The sequence below is a fragment of the Callorhinus ursinus genome, unplaced genomic scaffold (genome assembly GCF_003265705.2).
Source record: "Callorhinus ursinus isolate GAN/ISIS: 27379988/994484 unplaced genomic scaffold, GSC_fseal_2.0 scaffold10, whole genome shotgun sequence".
Classification (NCBI taxonomy): domain Eukaryota; kingdom Metazoa; phylum Chordata; class Mammalia; order Carnivora; family Otariidae; genus Callorhinus; species Callorhinus ursinus.
The window spans coordinates 30243547-30263496 of record NW_027397072.1 but is presented as its reverse complement, the minus strand read 5'-3'; the positions used below and the strand labels follow the sequence as shown (position 1 = coordinate 30263496).

Genomic DNA, 19950 nt, shown 5'->3' with positions numbered 1-19950 from the left:
CTGAAGTGTAAAGACATGAGTGTTTACTTGCTTGGCATCATACCTCAGTATATGGATGAAATGGACATACTTCTTCCTTTAGGATCCGGTAATGTTTTCAAATTAAAAGTCACATGTAAGGTTGTGTTTTCTAAGTCTAGGGTTGAGAAGATAGGAATCTGTAGTGTCTTTTCTGTTTGCCATAATCAGTTGGAGCTTTCAAGAGAGAGTTCTCATGTGTGGGACTTAGCACCAGCAATAATGAATAGTTGCCTCTGTCTAACCTGAAGAAGTTAATTTTGAAAACTTTTGGGGTATTAGGAATCAGGAACTCTGTTTTAAAAAGAATTATATTGCCCTGTTGCTTTTGGGGGTTGGGGAGATAACTGCCTAATGATGGGGGCAGCTAGGCCTTGGCTGATACTCTTTCTTATATTATTTCTTTCACAGATGCACTGCTCTGTATGTATGACTCACTAAGCTCATATTATGACGAATAGTCAAATCTATTTTGTTTCTCTTTTACATGCAAAAATGCCCCAGTAATAGTTTTTCATTTAATCTTCACCAAAGCTGACTTTAAGAGAAATTTATTTTCATTTAGATAGTTCTGATTAGATTGTTCTGAAGTTATTCCACTTTGTGCCAGCTCCTAGCTTAGAAGGATCTGTTTTGACACAACTCCTTGAATTTGGGGCTTTTGTTTAAAATAAGATGGACCCTAGTTTTTTTCTTCCCTTCTTTTTAATTTGGAATTTTCAAATTTCACATTTGTTAAGATGATTTAGACTGAGGATTGGCAAGGCAAATTACTGCCTGAGGGCCAGATTGGCCCTCTGCCTATTTTATAAATAAAGTTTTATTGGAACATAGCCATGTCCATTTATTTCCATATGGTCGATGGCTGCTTTGGTGTTACAAGGACAGGATTGAATAATTGTGACCAACTGTGTGGACTGCAAACTAAAATATTAACTCTCTGGCCCTTTCTAGGAAAAGTTTTCCAACCCCCGATTTAGACTAAAACTTAATAAAATTAAAAAATTTGAAGGAAAAAAAGATTCAAACTCCATTTAAAGTGAATTTGTATAAAAAGATCACTATATCATGACTAAAATTTATTATAAAATGTAACCTTGTTTTATCTAAGAGTGTATTGAATTGTTCTTTTCTTCAGGGCCCCGTCCAGCAGCCTGAGTTATGCCTATAGGTGGTGATGCCTTGGCCAGTCCATCTCCAAGCCACTTGCCTAAGGCACTCTGCCTAGCAATAGACCTTTGTGCTCTGTGTGTCAGATTCCCAGTAGCTAAGTGAAGACAGCCAGCAGGTAGACCAGTTGTCTCTAGATTTGGGGCCAAATGAAAAACTTAAAAATGTTGGCAGTTGTCTGGGTACACTGTATTTATAGACAGTAATCAAAAGTAGTTTAAGGTAGAGGAGAAGTAGCAAAGGAGCTGATCCCCCTCCACCACTTTTTCTAAGTAGTGGTACTCAAGAGGATAAAGTCTGCCCTATATATGTGAATAAATATTAATACATTTTCAACAGTAATTTGTTGGTTATATTTGATAGCATTTCTCTGTTTTCTCTCTTTTTTTCCTTATAGTTGACACACAATGTTATATTAGTTTCAGGTGTATAGCATAGTGATTTGGCAACTCTATATGTTATACTGTACTCACCACAAGTGTAGCTACCATCTGTCACCATACAACGCTATTATGATAACATGCTGCACCTTTCATCTAGTGACTTATTCATTCCATAACCGGAAGCCTGTACCTCCCATTCACCTTCACCCATTTGTACCTCCCTTCCTCCGACAACCACCAGCTTGTTCTCTATATTTATGGGTCTGTTTCTGGTGTTTATTTGTTCATTTATTTTTTAGATTCCACACGTAAGTGAAATCCTGTGGTATATATATGACTTATTCACTTAGCATAATACCCTCTAGGCCCATTCATGTTGTTGCATATGGGAAGAATTCATTCTTTTTTATGGCTGAGTAATATTCCACCACATCTTCTTTATCCATTTATCTATCGATGGGCATATTTTGACTATTGTAAATAATGCTGCAGTAAATACAGGCAGTGAATATATCTTTTTGAATGGGTGTTTTTGTTTTCCTTGGGTAAATATCCAGTAGTGGATCATATGGTATTTCTATTTTTCATTTTTTGAGGAGTCTCCATGTTGTTTTCCACAGTGGTTGCATCAGTTTACATTCCCACTAACAGTATATGAGGATTCCCTTTTCTCCACATCCTCACACTTGTTATTTCTTGGTTTTTTGATAGTAGCCACTCTGACAGGTATGAGATGGTATCTCATTGGGGTTTTGATTTGTTATTTCCCTGATGGTTAGTGATGTTGAACATCTTTTCATATTTCTATTGGCCTTTTATGTGTCTTCTTTGGAAAAATGTTTCTTCAGGTCCTCTGCCCATTTTTAATTGGATTATTTGTTATTTAGGTGTTGAGATGTATAACATATATTTTTCATATTAACCCCTTATCAGATATATCATTTGCAAATATCTTCTTCCATTCAGTGGGTTGCCTTTTTTGTTTTGTTGATGGCTTCTTTTGCTGTGCAGAAGTTGTGTGTGTGTGTGCGCGTGCGCGCGTGCGTGCGCGTGTGTGTAGTCCCAGGAGTTTATTTTTGCTTTTGTTTCCCTTGCCCAAGGCCACATATATAGAAAAATGTTGCTAAGGCTGATGTCCAAGAGATTACTGCCTTTGTTTTCTTTAAGGAATTTTATGGTTTCAGGTCTCACATTTAGGTCTTTCTTTTTTAAAGATTTTATTTATTTATTTGAGAGAGGGAGAGAGAGATAGTGAGAGAGCATGAGCAGGGGGTGGGGAGAGGGAGAGGGAGAAACAGGCTTCTCGCTGAGCAGGGAGCCTGATGTGGGGCTCGATCACAGGACACTGAGATCATAACCTGAGCCGAAGGCAGATGCTTAACCAGCTGAGCCACCCAGGTGCCCCTCACATTTAGGTCTTTAATCCATTTTGAATTTATTTTTGTATATGGTATCAGAAAGTGGTCCAGTTTCATCCTTTTGCATGTAGCTGTCCAGTTTTTTCAGCACCATTTATTGAAGAGACTGTTTTTCCCCATTGTAAATTCTTATCTCTTTTGTTGTAGATTAATTCACTGTATAAACTTAGGTTTATTTCTGGGCTTTCTATCCTGTTCTGTTGATCTGTATGATTATTTTTGTGCCAGTACCGTACTATTTGATTACTACAGTTTTGTAGTATATCTTGAAATCTGGGATTGTGATACCTCTACCTTTTTTCTTCTTTCTCAAGATTGCTTTGACTATTCGGGTCTTTTGTGATTCCATACAAATTTTAGGATTACTTGTTCTAGTTCTAAGAAAAATACTATTGGTATTTTGATAGGGATTGTGTTGAGTCTGTAGATTGCTTTGGGTAGTATGGACATTTTAGCAATATTTGTTCTTCCAGTCCATGAGCACGGTATATCTTTCCATTTGTGTTGTCTTCAATTTCTTTCATCAGGGTTTTATAAAAGTTCTCAGAGTACAGGTCTTTTACCTCCTTAGTTAATTTATTTATTCCTAGGTAATCTGTTCTTTTTGGTGCAACTGTAAATCGGATTGTTTTCTTAATTTCTCTTTCTGCTACTTCGTTATTAGTGTATAGAAAGAAACACAACAGGTTTCTGTATATTAATTTTGTGTCCTGCAGTGTTACTGCACTCATTTATTAGTTCTAGTATTCTGTAGAGTCTTTAGAGTTTTCTATTTTTAGTAACATGTCATCTGCAAATAGGGACAGTTTAACTTTTTTCTTATCTATGTGGATGCCTTTTATTTCTTGTCTGATTGCTATGGTGAGGATTTCCAGTACTGTGTTGAATAAAAGTGGGAGAGAGGACCTTGTCATGTTCCTAAAAGCTTTTCCTCATTGAGTGTTGTGTTAGCTGTCGGTTTGTCATATATGGCCTTTATTATCTTGAGGTATATTCCTTCTAAACCCACTTTATTGAGAGTTTTTATCATGAACAGATGTTGAGTTTTGTCAAATGCTTTTTCCTGCATCTATTGAGATGATCATATGGTTTTTATCTTTGATTTTGTTAATGTGATATATCACATTGATTGATTTGTGGATATTGAACCATCCTTGCATCCGAGGAATAAATCCCACTTAACTGAGGTGAATGATTCTTTTAGTGTATTGTTGAATTTGGTCTGCTAATATTGTGTTGAGAATTTTTGCAAATATGTTCATTAGGGATATTGCCTGTAGTTTTTTTGTAATGTCTTTGTCTGATTTTGGTTTTGGAGTAATAATGCTGGCCTCATAGAATGAATTTGGAAGCTTTCCCTCCTCTTCTAGTTTTTGGAATTATTTGGAGAGAATAGGTATCAACTCTTAATATTTGGTACAATTTGCCTGTAAATCCATCTGGTCATGGACTTTTGTTTGTTTAGAGTTTTTGATTACCGATTCAGTTTTGTTGCTAGTAATCAGTCTGTTCAGATTTTCTGTTTCTTTGTCATTCAGTTTTGGAAGATAGTATGTTTCTAGGAATTTATCCATCTCTTCTAGATTTTCCAATTTCTTGGCATATAATTTTTTGTAGTGGTCTCTTACAATCCTTCATATTTTTCTTTATTGTAATGGACATTCCTAAAAATTAGTGTTAGGGCCATAGAACGGAAGGTCATTGTAGGGCAGAGGGAAACTTGGATGTGTAATATTTATTTTAATAATCCACACCTATGAATTATGAATTAGTTTAGATGTGGAACAGTTTTATTTTATGAAAGATAGTATTGCCTAGAGAAATATATGTCACCACCAGGTTTTGTTTACCATTATCTACTATTTGTTTTCTGCAATTGTCTTTTGGTAACAGACTGGTAATAGTGAGCTTTCATGACCCAGCAGTTAAAAATCAGGAGTCTGTTCTTGACCCTTTATGCCTTGGAGAGGTTTGTTCATTGTTAATATAACACAAATTCACATAAAAGCCACAATATGCCAGGAAATTGTATTCTTATTATATACTGAGAGTATTCATAAGTATCAGGAAATAATTCATAAAATTACCAGGGTTAATTATTTTACTCTAATTTTAGTAGCTTTGAAAATGTTTGCCAACACTAATTACCACATTAATATTAAATTACATAAAAATTTTAAAAATGTTCAAATACAAAAAAAATTAAATTGATAGTATTCCATTTAACTCCTAACCTTGAAAATCTTCATACCACATCTTCCTGTTCTGAGAGCAAAATTCCAAAATAGTTTAATATTCAAGACATATTCAAATATTTATCTGCTTTGGTATAATTCATATTTTCTAATTTACTTAGATCTGGTTATTTTTTTCTGCAGAAACTATTTTTCAGTAGAATTTGCATTTATAACTGCTTTATAATTCACATTAAAAGTATTTGATTTGAAGAAGTGTCAAAATAAACACTCAAATTTTACATCTTAGGTAATATTTGAATATTTTTGCTTTGTAATTTTTTTACATTTATTGCTTTCCATTCTGTTTTTCTTGTGTTTTGTGTTGCGATTATTTTAAGAATTTAAAAATTAAAAGTACTGTTCTATAAATCAGTATTTGAAAATCATGTCATTCAAACTATTGCAAATGATGTGATTTATGAGGAACCATAATTATGTTTGAATTTCACTTTCTTTTGAATCTCTTGAGTATAAAGAATATTTATGGAGTCAGAGCATAAATTAGGATACGAGTCAGAAATAGATGAAAAGCATTTCTTAATTGCTTTTCCTAACCTTTTTTCTGACACTGAGCTTTGAATTTGGAATTTTTAAAAGATTTCCTGGCTTGTTAGAGATCTGTGCCCGTGGGTGTCAGCTAAGGCTAAGAGAAAAGTCTGGTAGCAGGAATAGTCTGAATTTTCTGGCCTCCTGGTTAGTTTGGCCTTCCCTGTGCTGGATCCTTCTTTCTGTGAAATTAGTTAAGCTGGTGAATGTTCTGTGCAGAGAATGATTTGATATGTTTAGGACTCCAGAAAAGAATTAACAGATCACATCGCTGTATCTGATTCTTGTTGCTTTTCAGTTTACACAGTGTTTGTGTTTACTAGCTCTTTTCTTTCTCTTGTTCAGAAAGACCTTGAATTAGCTGCAAGTGTTACTTGTTTTCAGTTTAAGCTTTTTGGCTGAGTTGTATATTTAGTCACGGACCGGACCGTAACTTCTTTTCTTCATGTTGTCTTCAGCTCCTTAGGCTAGAGACTATCTATAGTCAGGAGTGTATTGTCAGTTTTTGTTTTACTTATATGAGAACTAAAACTACTCATTACTTGTTCTGGAGAAAAGTAGAAAGATGTGGTTACTTCTTTTTGGGAGCTATGTCCCCCCAAATGTTGTTCTAGCCTTTCTAGAGGAATGTTTTGAATATTTTTGGGTATCAGTATTTGCTGAACGCTTTGCTAAGTGATTCCCATGGACTACTTCATTTAATCCTCACAGCAACCCTACAGATTTTATTAATATTCCTGCCATTTCATAAATGGGTAGACAGAAGCTCAGCAGAGGCCTTCGCTCCCAGAACCTGTACACACTGGCATGAGGATGTAACACAGAGGTATGTGCAAGGGACCCTTGGCTCTGCGTTTCTCCTGGTAAGCTGTGCAGGTGTTTTCTCTGTGGCTTTGGAGATCTTGGCTCCTTTCCCTCTTCTTTCACATTTTTCTAATTTTTGTTTTTAATCTCCTGTATCTTGTTTATACTTTGCTCCTGGTTTTGTATGGGAAAAGATTCCAGAGAATGGCTGATTTTGAGACTTAATACCTAGTCACGCCAGGGAAGGAAATGGTCATGAGGTAGCTGTGAGTATTCTCATTGTAAATCATGCGGCTGGGGCCCCGGATTGACTAAACTTCTTCCCCCACCCTCACTGTTACTTTGGCACTTTGTCAGCAGTGAGGGAAACAATAAAGTAAATACTGTAATGCTTAATCATTTTCCTGCTTATAAATGGGCTCATATCAAAAATTCCATTCTGAGAAGGGCATTTTACAGAGCTATTAACTCCTTTGTAAAGATACGTTGGAAAACAGATGGATGGATTACAAAATAATTTTAGACCCCCAGAATCTTTACTAGTTCTTCACTTTGCATGTGAACATTTGGATCCTTCAAGTTTAGAAATGATAGATTAAATGGAGGCAGGATTAGATTTTCTGATGTACTTAATATTGCAGTTGTTTATTTTAATTAAGCTAAATTAAAGTAAGAAATCCTTAGTATCCTTTATTTCATCGAGCATTCCTAACCGCGAGACTTCTGAAAGTGCTTTGACGGGTCTGTCGTACTTTTACCATGAGAAATGTTCAACAAAGAAATGCTGCTCTTCTCTTCCTCCACCCTCTGCCCCCCGAATAAAATTTAAGCATAGACAAGATCTTCTCTCTGGCCCAGTTCAGTACCAGAAGCACCTAATCACACCACGTCTGCTCTCAAGGTTATAAATGTAGTGTTTCTAAATGAGGTGACGTTTGCTAAAAAGTAAATTTAATCTGTCTCTGAGGTTTTATCTTTTTAAAGTTCATTTTGCCTTCCAAAAGGTGTATTGTTTTATGGAATTAATAGGGCAGTTGTGAAACCACCTATTGTGTGCTCTTGGAGGTCTTTTCCTATTTCTTCCTTGTCCCGCCTGGTCTTTCCTTTCCTTGATTCTTCTAGTTCATTGATCTTCTGCTTGCTACTCTTTTGTTATCCTAGAGATTTCGTATTTCTTAGTCACTCCATTGTTTTACAAACCTCATCAACAAGATTATTTATCTTACTTTATTAATTTCACACTGACTTCCTAGACTGGGTTCTTCAGTGGACTTTTTCAGAACTTCGTCGTTGACTTCTTTGACAAATAACTTTGTATCTTGTCATGTCATCTGTCTTCTGTTCACCTTCAGATTATTTTTGCTTTTTAGCTCTTTAAAAAAAAAATTTTCTCTCCTAAACAAGTCAAGAGAAAAAAATTTGTCTCTTCTCGATATGTTACCTCAGGCGCTAGGACTCTTGGGCTTTGGTCTTAGACGTGTTAAACTGTGGCTTAGCAGACATCTGTAAATGCCATTGGAGTAGATAACTCTGAATGTGTCATTTGGCTGTGCGGCTTTGTCCTTCTAGAGCACTTACATTATAACCTATGTGACCTCGCGGTCCCATACTGATGTGTGTGTGTGTGTGTGTGTGTGTGTGTGTGTGGGTGTGTGTTTTGATTTGCCTTCTTAAAGAAACCATGGATCATCTCGGTTGAGATAATTCATAGATTCATACGATTTACTAATAAGAGACCTTTACAAATGATAACACTTCATGACCTGTTTCAGTGGTGTGGAAACAGGCATGTGTGGGTTTAGTGATGGCTCCCTAGTCAGACGTCGGTAGCAAGGCTGGGAGAGAGCTTGGAGCCCTGCTTTCTATTGCAGTATTTTTCTATCCCAGTTGACTCTTGGAAAATTTTCTGATTCCAAATACTTCTGACTAAGGTGTGATTCCTAGTTCCATCGCCAAATCTGAAAGTATTTCACTGGTATGGGTAATAATTGCTACAGAATTTTCTAATTTCAGCCAGTGACTATCCATCGGATGCCTCCTGCGTGCTGCAGATGGGTTTGTGCTTTGCTGGCACACAAAAGAAGTGTCTGACATTATTTCTTCCCTTAACGATTGTGAGAACTTAGTTGAGTTTATTAAAAAATTAACCCAAACTGGGGCACCTGGGTGGCTCAGTTGGTTAAGTGCCCTACTCTTGATTTTGGCTTAGGTCATGATCTCAGGGTTGTGAGATCGAGCCCCTTGTCATGCTCTGTGCTGGGCGTGGAACCTGCTTGAGATTCTCTCCTTCTTACTTTGCTCCCCCTTCCCCCCGCCCCAGCTCTCTCCCTAAAAAAAATTTAACCCAAACTTTCTTTTTTCTTTCTCTGCTGTTTTTCTTTAGATATTGTGCCTCATCCCCATTTAAAAAAATACCTGGATTATCTTTTCTTTTACTATTATGAGCTAGACATATGTTGATCGCTAATTAGGTATCAGGAATGAGTGTTAAGGATGCCGAGTGCATCCCAGCGTGTGGAGGCATGCTGCGTGTGGGCTGGGGATCCAGCTGACAAACCATGCAGTGTACTTTATGCAGTGATTCTCAGCCAGGCCAGTTTTGCCCCTCCCTTTACGATTTTAGGCAATGTCCAAACACATTTGTCCTTGTCACAAGTGGATGAGGTGAGGGGCAGTGCTACTAGCATTCCCAGTAGAGGCCAAGTGATGCTGTTCAGCACACCACACTGCACAGGACCGCCCCCACAAGAAACAGCTGTCTGACTGCACATGTCAGTACTGTCGAGGTTGAGAAAACTAGGTGTGCGGTGATAATTGCTGTATTCAAAGCAGCTACCGTGTTCTCGGTGCGTTCTGTGCCTGGCACCGTCTCGTGACGGAGGTGTGGATAAGTTGCTATTGCCCCTAGTTTGCTTTAGGGGTCTGGGCAGGCTGAGTTGAATCTGGAGGACAAGAAGAAGGGACAGGCCTACCAAGCAGAGGGCGTGGTGGGGGCGGCCATCTGGAGGTGACAGGCACATCTGGGGCCCTGTAGGTGGTTCATTATGGCTAGAAGTTGAGAGAGCAAGCTGAAGGTGAGAGAGAAAGTCACTCAAGAGGGTGAGGAAGTAGCAAAGTAGAAGCCGGAAAATGGGTAGCTTTGCATGCCATGCTAAGGCATTTGGTCGTTATGTAAAGGCTGTAGGAAACCACAAAAGAGGTTTTAAGTGGATCATTACTTGGTCAGATTTGTCTTTTGGGAGGATAAATTCAGTGTTTCAAGGAACTAATTGGAAGGGGGCAACTAGAGAGACGTTGACTCAGAGGCACTCATTCAGGTAAGAAATGAGTCACGAAGTTACAGTAGGGCCGGGAAAATGGTTGAATTTCAGGGATATGAAAGAGGTGGAATCTCTTGGTTGGGCAGCAGGGAAGAGAGGATGAGGGGTCGGGTCACTGATTCCTGACTTGGGCAAGCATAGGGAGAACACATGTGCCCCCTCCCCACAGGGAGATGCACAGGTCTTGTTAACAGCAACCGCATGGAGCCTCCAGCCCGGCATCTTTGGGGGTTACCTGCTTTTCCCGTCCGCTCTGGATGTAGCCCCTGGATGCCAAGGTTAAGCCTGCCATGTTAGCACATCCGCCCACCAGGATGGAGCAAGAACAGGGCTGCCGCAATAAAAACTGCTTATGGGAAGGAGGGGAGAATGCAGCTACTGTTTCACCCGTGGTGGTGGTGGAGGGTGCTGGGTGGCTAACAGGACCCCTGTGCACCGGCTGCGGACTGAACTCCTGGGTTGGCCGGTTTGGCTGCTTTTGGTTTTGTTCTCTGAGGGGATCTCTCTTGTCCATTGTCCTTTGTAGCTCATCGGGGAGGGTGTTTACTTCATGCTGCAGCTCAGATGTCACCTCCTCAGAGAGCTTTTCTTTGCCCTCCCAATACAAAACAGGCGTCCCGATTTTTATTGCCGTGTTGCAGCTATCAGCTGGGCGCGTTACTTGTCTGACTCTTTGCCCGCTTCTGCTGGAATGTCCGGTCATCCGGGGAGGAGGGGCTCGGCTGGTGTGCTCGCCCGGAGTCGCTAAGACTGTGATATCTGGCTCCTGTTTCTTGAAAGAGTGGATACATGCATGAGAAAGGTAGAGAATGCTGAAGAGGAATAGGATTAAAAAAGAAACAAAAACTTTTATTTCTGGTGAGAGAGAGGAAGGAGGAGTTCAGGTTTGGATGTGATCAGTTTTAGCAGTATGCAGGTGCAGATGGCCGAGAGGCCATTGAACAGGCAAGTGACGCTCAGGTGGTCGGTGCAGTAAAGCTGGCTGGTGTGTACTGAGCCCTTCCTCAGTGCCAGGCTCGGTTCTCAGCCCTTTCCTGATCTTAACAAAGTGGAGCTGTACATCGGTGGCAGCAGAAGTGAAAAACAGCAGGACCGTTCAGAGAGCGTGCATGAGAAGAACAGTAGGGACAGACTCTCCGGGGGACACTGGTATATGAGGGCTGAGCAGAGAAAGAAGCACCTCTGGGAAGGGGCAGGCGGAAGCCAGGGGCAGGAGCCTGCGGGAATCCAGGGCAGGGGCACAGGTGGAGCGCTTACCGGGTGTCTCAGAGGGATCTGAAAAGTGTCCCTGGACCTCAGCATCAGAGAAGTGACCCGGGAAGAGCTGTTTGAGGAGACCCTGGGGAAAGGAACTTGGTTGAGGGCTGGAGAATTTAAAGTTGCCCCTGAGAAAGAGAGGGTCGGAGGAAGAGTTTGAAAACGCAGCGAGGGCAGGACATGGTGGCGCTGTGATTCCTGGCTGGGGGTGGGGATTGATGGCCGCCGGAGCGCTGCTGGAGGGATGGTCTCAGACGTCTCTCTGTGAACCTTGAGATTTTGCTGTGCTGGCCTTTTCCCTGCTGGGGTGGGAGGCAGTAGCACGGTGCCAGCCACCTTGCTTCTCTGCTCAGGCTGCTGCGGGGGCCACCGCCCCAGCTCCGGCCCCAACTCCGGGCTCCCCAACCCTGAGCCGCGGGGCACAGTTCTAGGGAGAGTTCCTTTACTTGTTTCGCTGGGATCAGCTGTTAGCTCTGTGCTTTTGGGGCTTGCTGTGGCTTCACGTGGCTGTGCTTCCACCGACTTCCACCCAGCCTGGCGCTGTGGTTGCGGGAAAGCCATCTTTCAGGAGTCGTCAGGCTACCAGCACTTGTGGCTCCGCAGAGCCCACAGCTGCACCTTTAATAAGGAACCCTAGATTACAGCCGGAACCTAGGAGTTTAAGAATGTGCATCTGTCTTTTTATTTATGTTTTTGCAGTGACAGACATTAGGTTTCCAACTGGGGAGGTACAGCTAGTGTTTTTAAGAACGTGCTGTTCAGATGTAAAGCATCCCTCAGTCTCCTGATGCATGGATGCTAAAACTCTTCACCTTGTTTGACAATGTCTAGCTTCAATGTGCCTAGAGATAATGGAGTCAGGTTATATAGAGAATGAAGTGTTTTTGTCTTTGTTGCTTTTGAGAGGAAATACGTTTGGTAGAGTTTAAAAAATGGCTCTAGCCTCTGGTGCCTAAGTTCATCTCTTGATAATCTGCTTAAAAATGTGAACAAATTACATGATAGCATATGAAAAAGCTACAAAATACAAAAATCTACAAAATACTTATGTGTAGGTTTTCCTTTAAAACGAGCCTACTTCATCAAAGGGAATATGGTTATGCTGTCATCAAAGTGAAGCGTGTTCAGTCAAGGTGACTGGACCAGACATTTCATTCTTGCCAGAACAAAATGGCATGCAGTCTGGGAAGGACTCTGTGGGGAGGGACCATTTAGGAGGAGAGGCACGGTTGTATATGTTCTCCAAAGATGGTAACATTTGGTACTCAGATTTTTGATAATGCCACTGAGTACATGACTGATAAAGAGGCATTTAGCTCCTTCAAAGATGACACTTCTTGGTGTTTCTCAGCTTTTTGTTGTTAGGACTTCTTTACACTCTTAAAATTCATTGAAGAGGGCGCCTGGGTGGCTCAGTTGGTTGGGCGACTGCCTTCGGCTCAGGTCATGATCCTGGAGTCCTGGGATTGAGTCCCACATCGGGCTCCCTGCTCGGCGGGGAGTCTGCTTCTCCCTCTGACCCTCCCCCCTCTCGTGCTCTCTGTCTCTCATTCTCTCTCTCAAATAAATAAATTAAAAAAAAAATTCATTGAAGACCCCAAAGAGCTTTTGCTTACAAAAGTCATATTGATGGATAATTACTCTATTATAAGAAAATTTTTAAAAATTTACAAATCCATTTAAAAATACCAGTAAGAAATTAATGTTTACACAAATAGCATATTTTTATGAAAAATAACTCTAATTTCAAAAATTCAATGAGAAACAGTGGCATTCCTGTGCATTTTTGTTAATCTTGTTAATACCTGGCTTAATTCAAGAGAGCTAGAGTCTTAAATCTGCTTCTGCATTCAGCCTGGCATTTGGAATATTGCACTATAAGTCATGAAAGAATGAAAGTGAAAAAGGCAAATCATGCCTTAGTATTTCTGAGAAAATAATTTTGAGCTCATGAACCCTCCTGGCGGGGGGTGCCTGGGCCACACTTTGAGAACCACTGGGCTAAACCATACGTTCTTTTTTTTTTTTTTTTTTTAAGATTTTATTTATTTATTTGAGAGAGAGAGAATGAGAGATAGCACAAGAGGGAAGAGGGTCAGAGGGAGAAGCAGACTCCCCGCTGAGCAGGGAGCCCGATATGGGACTCGATCCCGGGACTCCAGGATCATGACCTGAGCCGAAGGTAGCCGCTTAACCAACTGAGCCACCCAGGCGCCCTAAACCATATGTTCTTGAAAGCAGAGACCATTGCCTTGCTTTCCTCTTCTGTTCCATGGGGCCTGGTAAATATTTGTTATATGGACTCCTCACATGTGTTTACTGTTTCAACTTTCCTCTGTAAAAATCCAGAGAGAGGACCCATCTGGTCAATGGGGACGGAACTCCCGTTCCGGGATGCCTTCCTCCTTAATTAGTCATGCCCTAAGAATCCATCTCAGGCCTTTGACTCAGCAGCCAGAGGGGTGCCACTGGCCTCTTCCCCGGTCTGATGGCATTGCAGACTGGTTACAAATCAAGATAAGTAGTTGAGGGAAAAACTGTTTCCTTTAGAGTACAGTGAGTTCTCAGAAGCCTTGGAGATTGCTGGGGGAAGAAGCTAGAATTGCTTCCTAGAAACAGTGGGAAAGTCTCTGTAGAAGGGTGCAGGGCCTGCTGGCACGTGGGATCCACTCTGCTCTCCAGGAAGCATATGTGCTCTTGCGGTTCGAGTTTTCTGCACCAAGGCAGTGGCAGGTGGCCCGAAGAGCGAGTGGGAAGCCGTCCTCAGCTCTCCAAGTAACAGCGTTCTCATTGCCAAATGTTATGTTCATGTTTCTCCAAACTTGCGGTGGAAATATGCACACTTAGGCTGAAAATATGCATACTGTTAGTATTAAGTTTTCAGACTTTTGATACAATGTAGGTAAACAATATCAAGAGGTATCTTAAAGTTACTGGGTAAATTTTGCCTAAGACAAAAATGTGTACAACTTAGGATATTTACATTAGAGCAAATTTATTTATCAGCCAGGTGAGGAAAGTCTTCCTGAATATAGTAGCATAAAAGCGTTGTTTTTGCATTTGACTTGCAAGGGAATGGAAGCAAAAACTGTTTAAAAACAGCATGATTTTGTCTGCTTTATCTGAATGACTAATGGCATTTTCTAACTGCTTGTCTCTTGGGCACATAAATCATGGTGGTGCATTCTTACTAATAGTCTTTGAACTTCTTTCTCTGTCCTTTTCTTCCGGGCCGTATATTGCTGCCTTTAGCGCTTCAGCATGGAAGGGATCTCAAATGTCATTCAGAACGGCCTCCGCCACACCTTTGGAAATTCAGGTGGAGAGAAACAGGTGCTGGGTTACCCTTATTTTCCTCATTCTCTGCTTTTTCATTTCCTGCGTAAGTGAAGGTCCTGAAAGCTGGCAGTTTGACTAATTTACTAAGACTGTCGCTTAAAAGAGAGAAGTGAAAGTTCATCATTTTTATGGTCTCGATAATACATACAATTCCCTTTAGGAAGAAGCATTTTTCAAATTGGACAAAAGACTAAATGCATTCTTCATACATGTTTGAGAGCTCCATTTTCCACTGCCTTTAAACAAATTGCCCTGACCTAATGAGTTGCATGTATAGAATATATAACTAAACTAGAATATACTATGCTAACTCTAAAAGTTTGAGAAACAAGGTATCACTTTGGCGGGGAAGAAAGCTGCTGTTGTGTCTTTTTGACAGGAGTTCTGGGTCACACGTGTCGGTCAGAGGGTATATATATCTTACCTCCTTTTAAACGAAATTCAAGTGTTTTTAAGGTGTATCACGTAGTCAGCCAGCTCACTCTCTGCCAAGTGAGGCATGCGACATGATCTATACAAAAGTCTACATGGATAGAAGTACGCAGTCAATTGTGTAGTAATTTGCTTTATATTAACATTTTTGTATAATGATTTAAGAAGGATCATGAACACAGGAAACACATCTACATTAATGAGTGTGCTTAAAATTACTTTTCACAATTTGAAATTTTCACTTCACAAAGAAAACTTTTCAGTGTAGCTCTTAAGACTGAGAAAGTGCAGAATGTAGCTTTTGGCAGTTTATCAAAAGAAAGCGTTGGAGCGTAGAAGGGCAAGAAGGGCAATAATCAATATTAAATAATCCTTCACACGGACATTTCCAGCTCCATGAAGGGATGGTCTAAAATTTTTTTTTTTTTTTTTTTATTCTGGCACCTCTCCCTCTCTCAAACTCACAGGATGGTATAAAAAAAAAGCTTCCAGACTGACCTACACATACCAGTGGGACAGAGAGCGTAGCTGGTTAGCGCGCTGGGGGTGGGGTGTGGGTGGCGCTGCTTCCTGACGCGCTCTCTCTCCGGAGGCCAGCCTGCCTGAGGCTCACGCTGTTGTGAAGCCCCAGGGGGGCTTGTTTCCAGCTTCCTTCACGGAGAAACATCCAGTGCCACAATTGGGTATCACCTTGGAGAAGTCTACACCAAAAAGATGGTGGGAATTGTTTCTTAAACGTGGAATAATTCACTTTTCCTACTTTTCTGTACCTAGGGAGCCAGTTCCTGTTAAACCATTTTACCTTGTCTTTTGATTATGAGGTCACCCAAGCGTGAAATCACTCACGGAGGGTTAGGAATAGAGCAGAGATTTAGAGCAAGGACTAAGTAATGGGTGGGTCTCAAAAGATTCTGAGTAAAAGACAGTAGATCTCCAGATGAGCACATGCAAACGACACTGAACTAGATAGTTTTTGGTGGAGTGGTCAGAATAGGAACATCTGGACAATCATTTTTAGGTTCTGCTGTCATGGCACATACTTAATAGGCCATAACTCTGATACTTGTGAGCCTTTACGGTAGTGAACGAGGCTGTTTGTCTCAGTATCAGATGTGAATTTTTATTATTCACTAGGCCATTCTCTCCTTTCACTTTTCTCTTTTCCCTTAATGCCTTTAAACATCCTAAATAATTTAGAATAATAATAATAATACACCTCTAAAATTGGTACGCATGTCTAAGATAGCTTCTGGAGGAAGCTGGTATGTGTTCTTAAAGTTGTCAAGTTATCCACGTAACCATTTTGTTCAACCAGAAAAAAATGGTCTGAAACAGAATTATTTGGCTGTTGGGAATGATTTGGTTTATGCAGAACTGTTACAACTACGTTTTTAGTTTTAAATTACTATTTCCAAAGTATGTTGAAAATATACAAGGAGAATGCTAGATAAGACTTTAATAATGAACAAATTGAACAGATCACCCTCAGATCTACTTTTGTGAAATTTTCAATAACTGAAAGATGAAAAAATGGATATTTATGTTAACATTGGGCTTGAATGAAACAGATAGAGGTGGGCAAAAAAATGAGCTCCAGCTGAGATAGTAAGATACTTCATGTTTCTTGTTATAAAATAGACCTTTAGTAACTGTATCAAATTTTTGCAGATAAGGTCATTCAGATTTAAGTGACTTTTTTTTTTCTTTGACTTGGCAGTACTTGACAACAGTCATTCCTTATGAGAAAAAAAACGGACCACCATCTGTTGAAGATCTTCAAATATTAACAAAAAGTGAGCAAAGATGAAGTTAAACTCTTACCGTATTTACTTTTGCTGATTCAAAATACTGATTTTGGTTGGTTGATTGTTGCTGTTGTTTTGCTTTGTCAATTTAGAGTAGTAAATGAGGGATGATGTTATCATTTATTGAGAATGAATGGCTTATAACACTCTTAAAATGGGTGGCTTATAACATCAAACATGACACTAAATCCAGAGTTGATTTGTATTTTTTGTGCTTTTTCTTTTTGAAATATTTACAAGCTGAACTTTTGAGGGAAAAAAGTGTAACTTGATTCTCCATCATCTCTTGGATGTGTAAGATCATATCATTTATCAATAAATAAGGTCCTTCATGGAGCTTCTGTAAATATGATTGTCAGTAACTCAATAGGAAAGATTTAGAATGTGGCCTAAAACACTCTCCTTTCTTAGGAATGTAGAGCCCTGAATCCAAGGTAGTAGTCACAGATAGAATTTGAATTGGTAGTAATATTTTTTTTAAAGATTTTATTTATTTATTTGAGAGAGAGAGAATGAGAGATAGAGAGCACATGAGAGGGGGGAGGGTCAGAGGGAGAAGCAGACTCCCTGCTCAGCAGGGAGCCCGACGTGGGACTCGATCCTGGGATTCCAGGATCATGACCTGAGCGGAAGGCAGTCGCTTAGCCAACTGAGCCACCCAGGCGCCCGAATTGGTAGTAATATTTTAAGAAGAGTCACTCAGCAAATATTAAAAAGGCCTATTCTGTGCCAGGCTGTGTTCTGGACATTGAGATACTTTAGTGAACAAAGCAGACAAAAATACTCCACCTTCAAGAGGCTTGCATTTTAAAATAATTTGTTAGACTTAAATATACATTCCGTTGACTATCTCTTAGGAGAGCCATAAATGAGCCATGAATTCTGGTTCTATTCCTGTTATTTACAGTGATATCCTTGGATGTTACTTACTTTCTCATGGTCACAATGAAAAACAAGGATGAAAGTATTTGCTGTGTTTCCCTCATAGTAAATAAATTAACATCTGTTTGATTTGGGGTAAGTCAGTTACTCAGCTTTGTTTTCCTTGATGGGACTGGATTTGCTGACCTGTTAGGTTTTTTCTAACTGTAAAGATTTGTAATAACTGCTGATTAAAGAGGGAGCCAAGTGAGAGGGAATCACAGGAATGGACACTGGTGACGAGAGCTCTTTTGGAATTTAGGGGTATGGAGGCATGGGTGGGATGAGCGCAAGGGAGGTGCCTGCCTGCTCCCTGAAGTTGTTATTCCTTCCTTTGGTGAACAATACTTTCAAAGCCTTTTATACCAAAATATGGATAAATCAAGTGATGCAAGCCAGGCTAAAATAGAGAATGAAGAGATTAACTGGGTGGCCAGCCCTCTGATTTTCCGGAGGAACTCATGACGATAGAGTGTCCAAGATCACACAGGGGAGTGGTTAATTACAGGGCTGGGTCTCTTAGTTCCCAGTCCACTGTACTTTTTAATAATGCTAGCTTATGGCATGTGACTTTATGTAGAACTGGAAACAAATCTAAAACATCATGGGAAGCAGAAATACTGAACAGAGTAGCCCTTTCAGAAGGGGACATAAATATTGCCTTGGAAGCCAGGAATTACTGAAAAACCTCGGCTTCTCAGATCAAGGACGAACATACTTGGCCAAACCAAAGTCATCATAATTCCCACATCAAAATGTCTTCAGGCTGAATCTTAGATGATGTATTTGTAGGCGGCCACCATTTGGAATCTCTGGGTGAGTGAACATGTGTAGGGGGTGTGAATGAATGTCCAAGTTAGTATGAGTTTCACTTTGAAAGTAAGAAGTGGTTATCTCCTAAAAACCTGGGGGAGAACTGGAGCCTCTGTGGCCACCACCTGGGAGATGTTGGCCACAGGAGACATCCTGCGGAGAGGGGTAGCATTTCTGGTTATGTAGCCTTCTTCATAAAAGCTATTGGAAGCACACAGCAATAGTAGTAAGAATTAGAATAATATTGTGTTCATAAATACGGCTAATGCTTACATAGCCTGTATTCTGTGCGGGGCACTATTCTAAGTCCTTCACATCTGAATTAGTAACTTGGTAATCACAACAAGCCTTTGAGACTGGTCTGATGATGGTTCTCATTTTACAAATGAGGAACTTGGTGCACTGGGCGGTTAAGGAACTAGCTCGAAGTCCCACAACGAGGAAGTGGGAAAGACAGGGTTTTGCACCATGTTGTTTTGTCCTATGTCTGGGGGAAAAGAGTGTGGCATTTTCCCCAGGATGCTCTGGGGAGAGTACTGTGCAAGTGTAGTGTTTATTCATGTGTTTATGTGTACCTGGGTGGCCTAGAGTTTTGACCACTCAAATAACTGATTTTTCTATTCATCTTTGCTTAGAGATAAAATTGTCAAAGATTTCCTTTAGGATGAGGCTAATTCACCAAGGTTCCTCCATAGTCTAGAAGCAGGCAGCCTGGCAGGGTGCTACTCTGTGAAGTCTGTTCTTTGTTTTGGTCTTTTACCCATTTCCAAGAAGGCTGACAGACACGCTCCTTGGAGAGTGTAGCTCACTAGTCATTTATCGAAGACTTTCTCCAGCTTGTGAGATCTACCGACTGAGGCTATCTGCTCCCCGGGGCCTACGGAAGTGCTCACGATGGGACCTCGCTTTCCAGTATTTATGATGACAGACCTGAGGCTCTGTGTAAATAACCTGATTCCTCTTTCCTGATTCCACTGTTTGGAAGTTTTAAATCAGGGAGATGAGTCTCGGGCAACAGGAATGTTCTCACCTGAGTAAGGACTTAACTACAGTACGTTCTTGAGCATTTGTGGGTATATTTCCATATCCAGAAAATAATAATTTGCATGGATGGGTTGTGCCATATTAATGCTACAGTGTAAATGAGATCTTCGATGGGAATTTGAAATTGTTGCCTTGTCTTTCTCGCCTTTATTTTTCAGTTCTTCGTGCCATGAAAGAGGACAGTGAAAAGGTCCCGAGCTTGTTAACTGATTATATACTGAAAGGTGAGTGTTAGGATGTGGTGCGTGCGATGGTTGGAAAGATTTGGTGAGTCGACGAATGCATCGTCTTGCTAATAGATTAGAAAGTAATTCCCAGACGCACTTTAGTCAATGTCATTTGTGCAGAGTGAGGATAGATGCATGGCTTACTTATGGCTACTCATGTTATGAATTATGGTATATAAAATTCAGCTCTTATTTGGGGTCTTGAGCTGGTGGAAA

At 40.4% G+C, this 19950-nt stretch overlaps 1 protein-coding gene across 4 annotated transcripts in view; it reads left to right on the top strand.

The window, feature by feature from the left end:
• FEZ2 (fasciculation and elongation protein zeta 2) overlaps positions 1-19950 on the top strand; it is a 41648-nt gene that overhangs the window by 18524 nt on the left and 3174 nt on the right. For 2 of the 4 annotated variants that reach the window (XM_025868043.2, XM_073897280.1), the window contains exons 6-8: positions 14406-14486; positions 16642-16717; positions 19666-19731. In XM_025868043.2, the coding sequence (XP_025723828.1) occupies positions 14406-14486; positions 16642-16717; positions 19666-19731 (223 nt within the window). The remainder of the gene's footprint in view (positions 1-14405; positions 14487-16641; positions 16718-19665; positions 19732-19950) is intronic. The other 2 variants (XM_073897281.1, XR_003207297.2) reach the window with 2 other exon arrangements.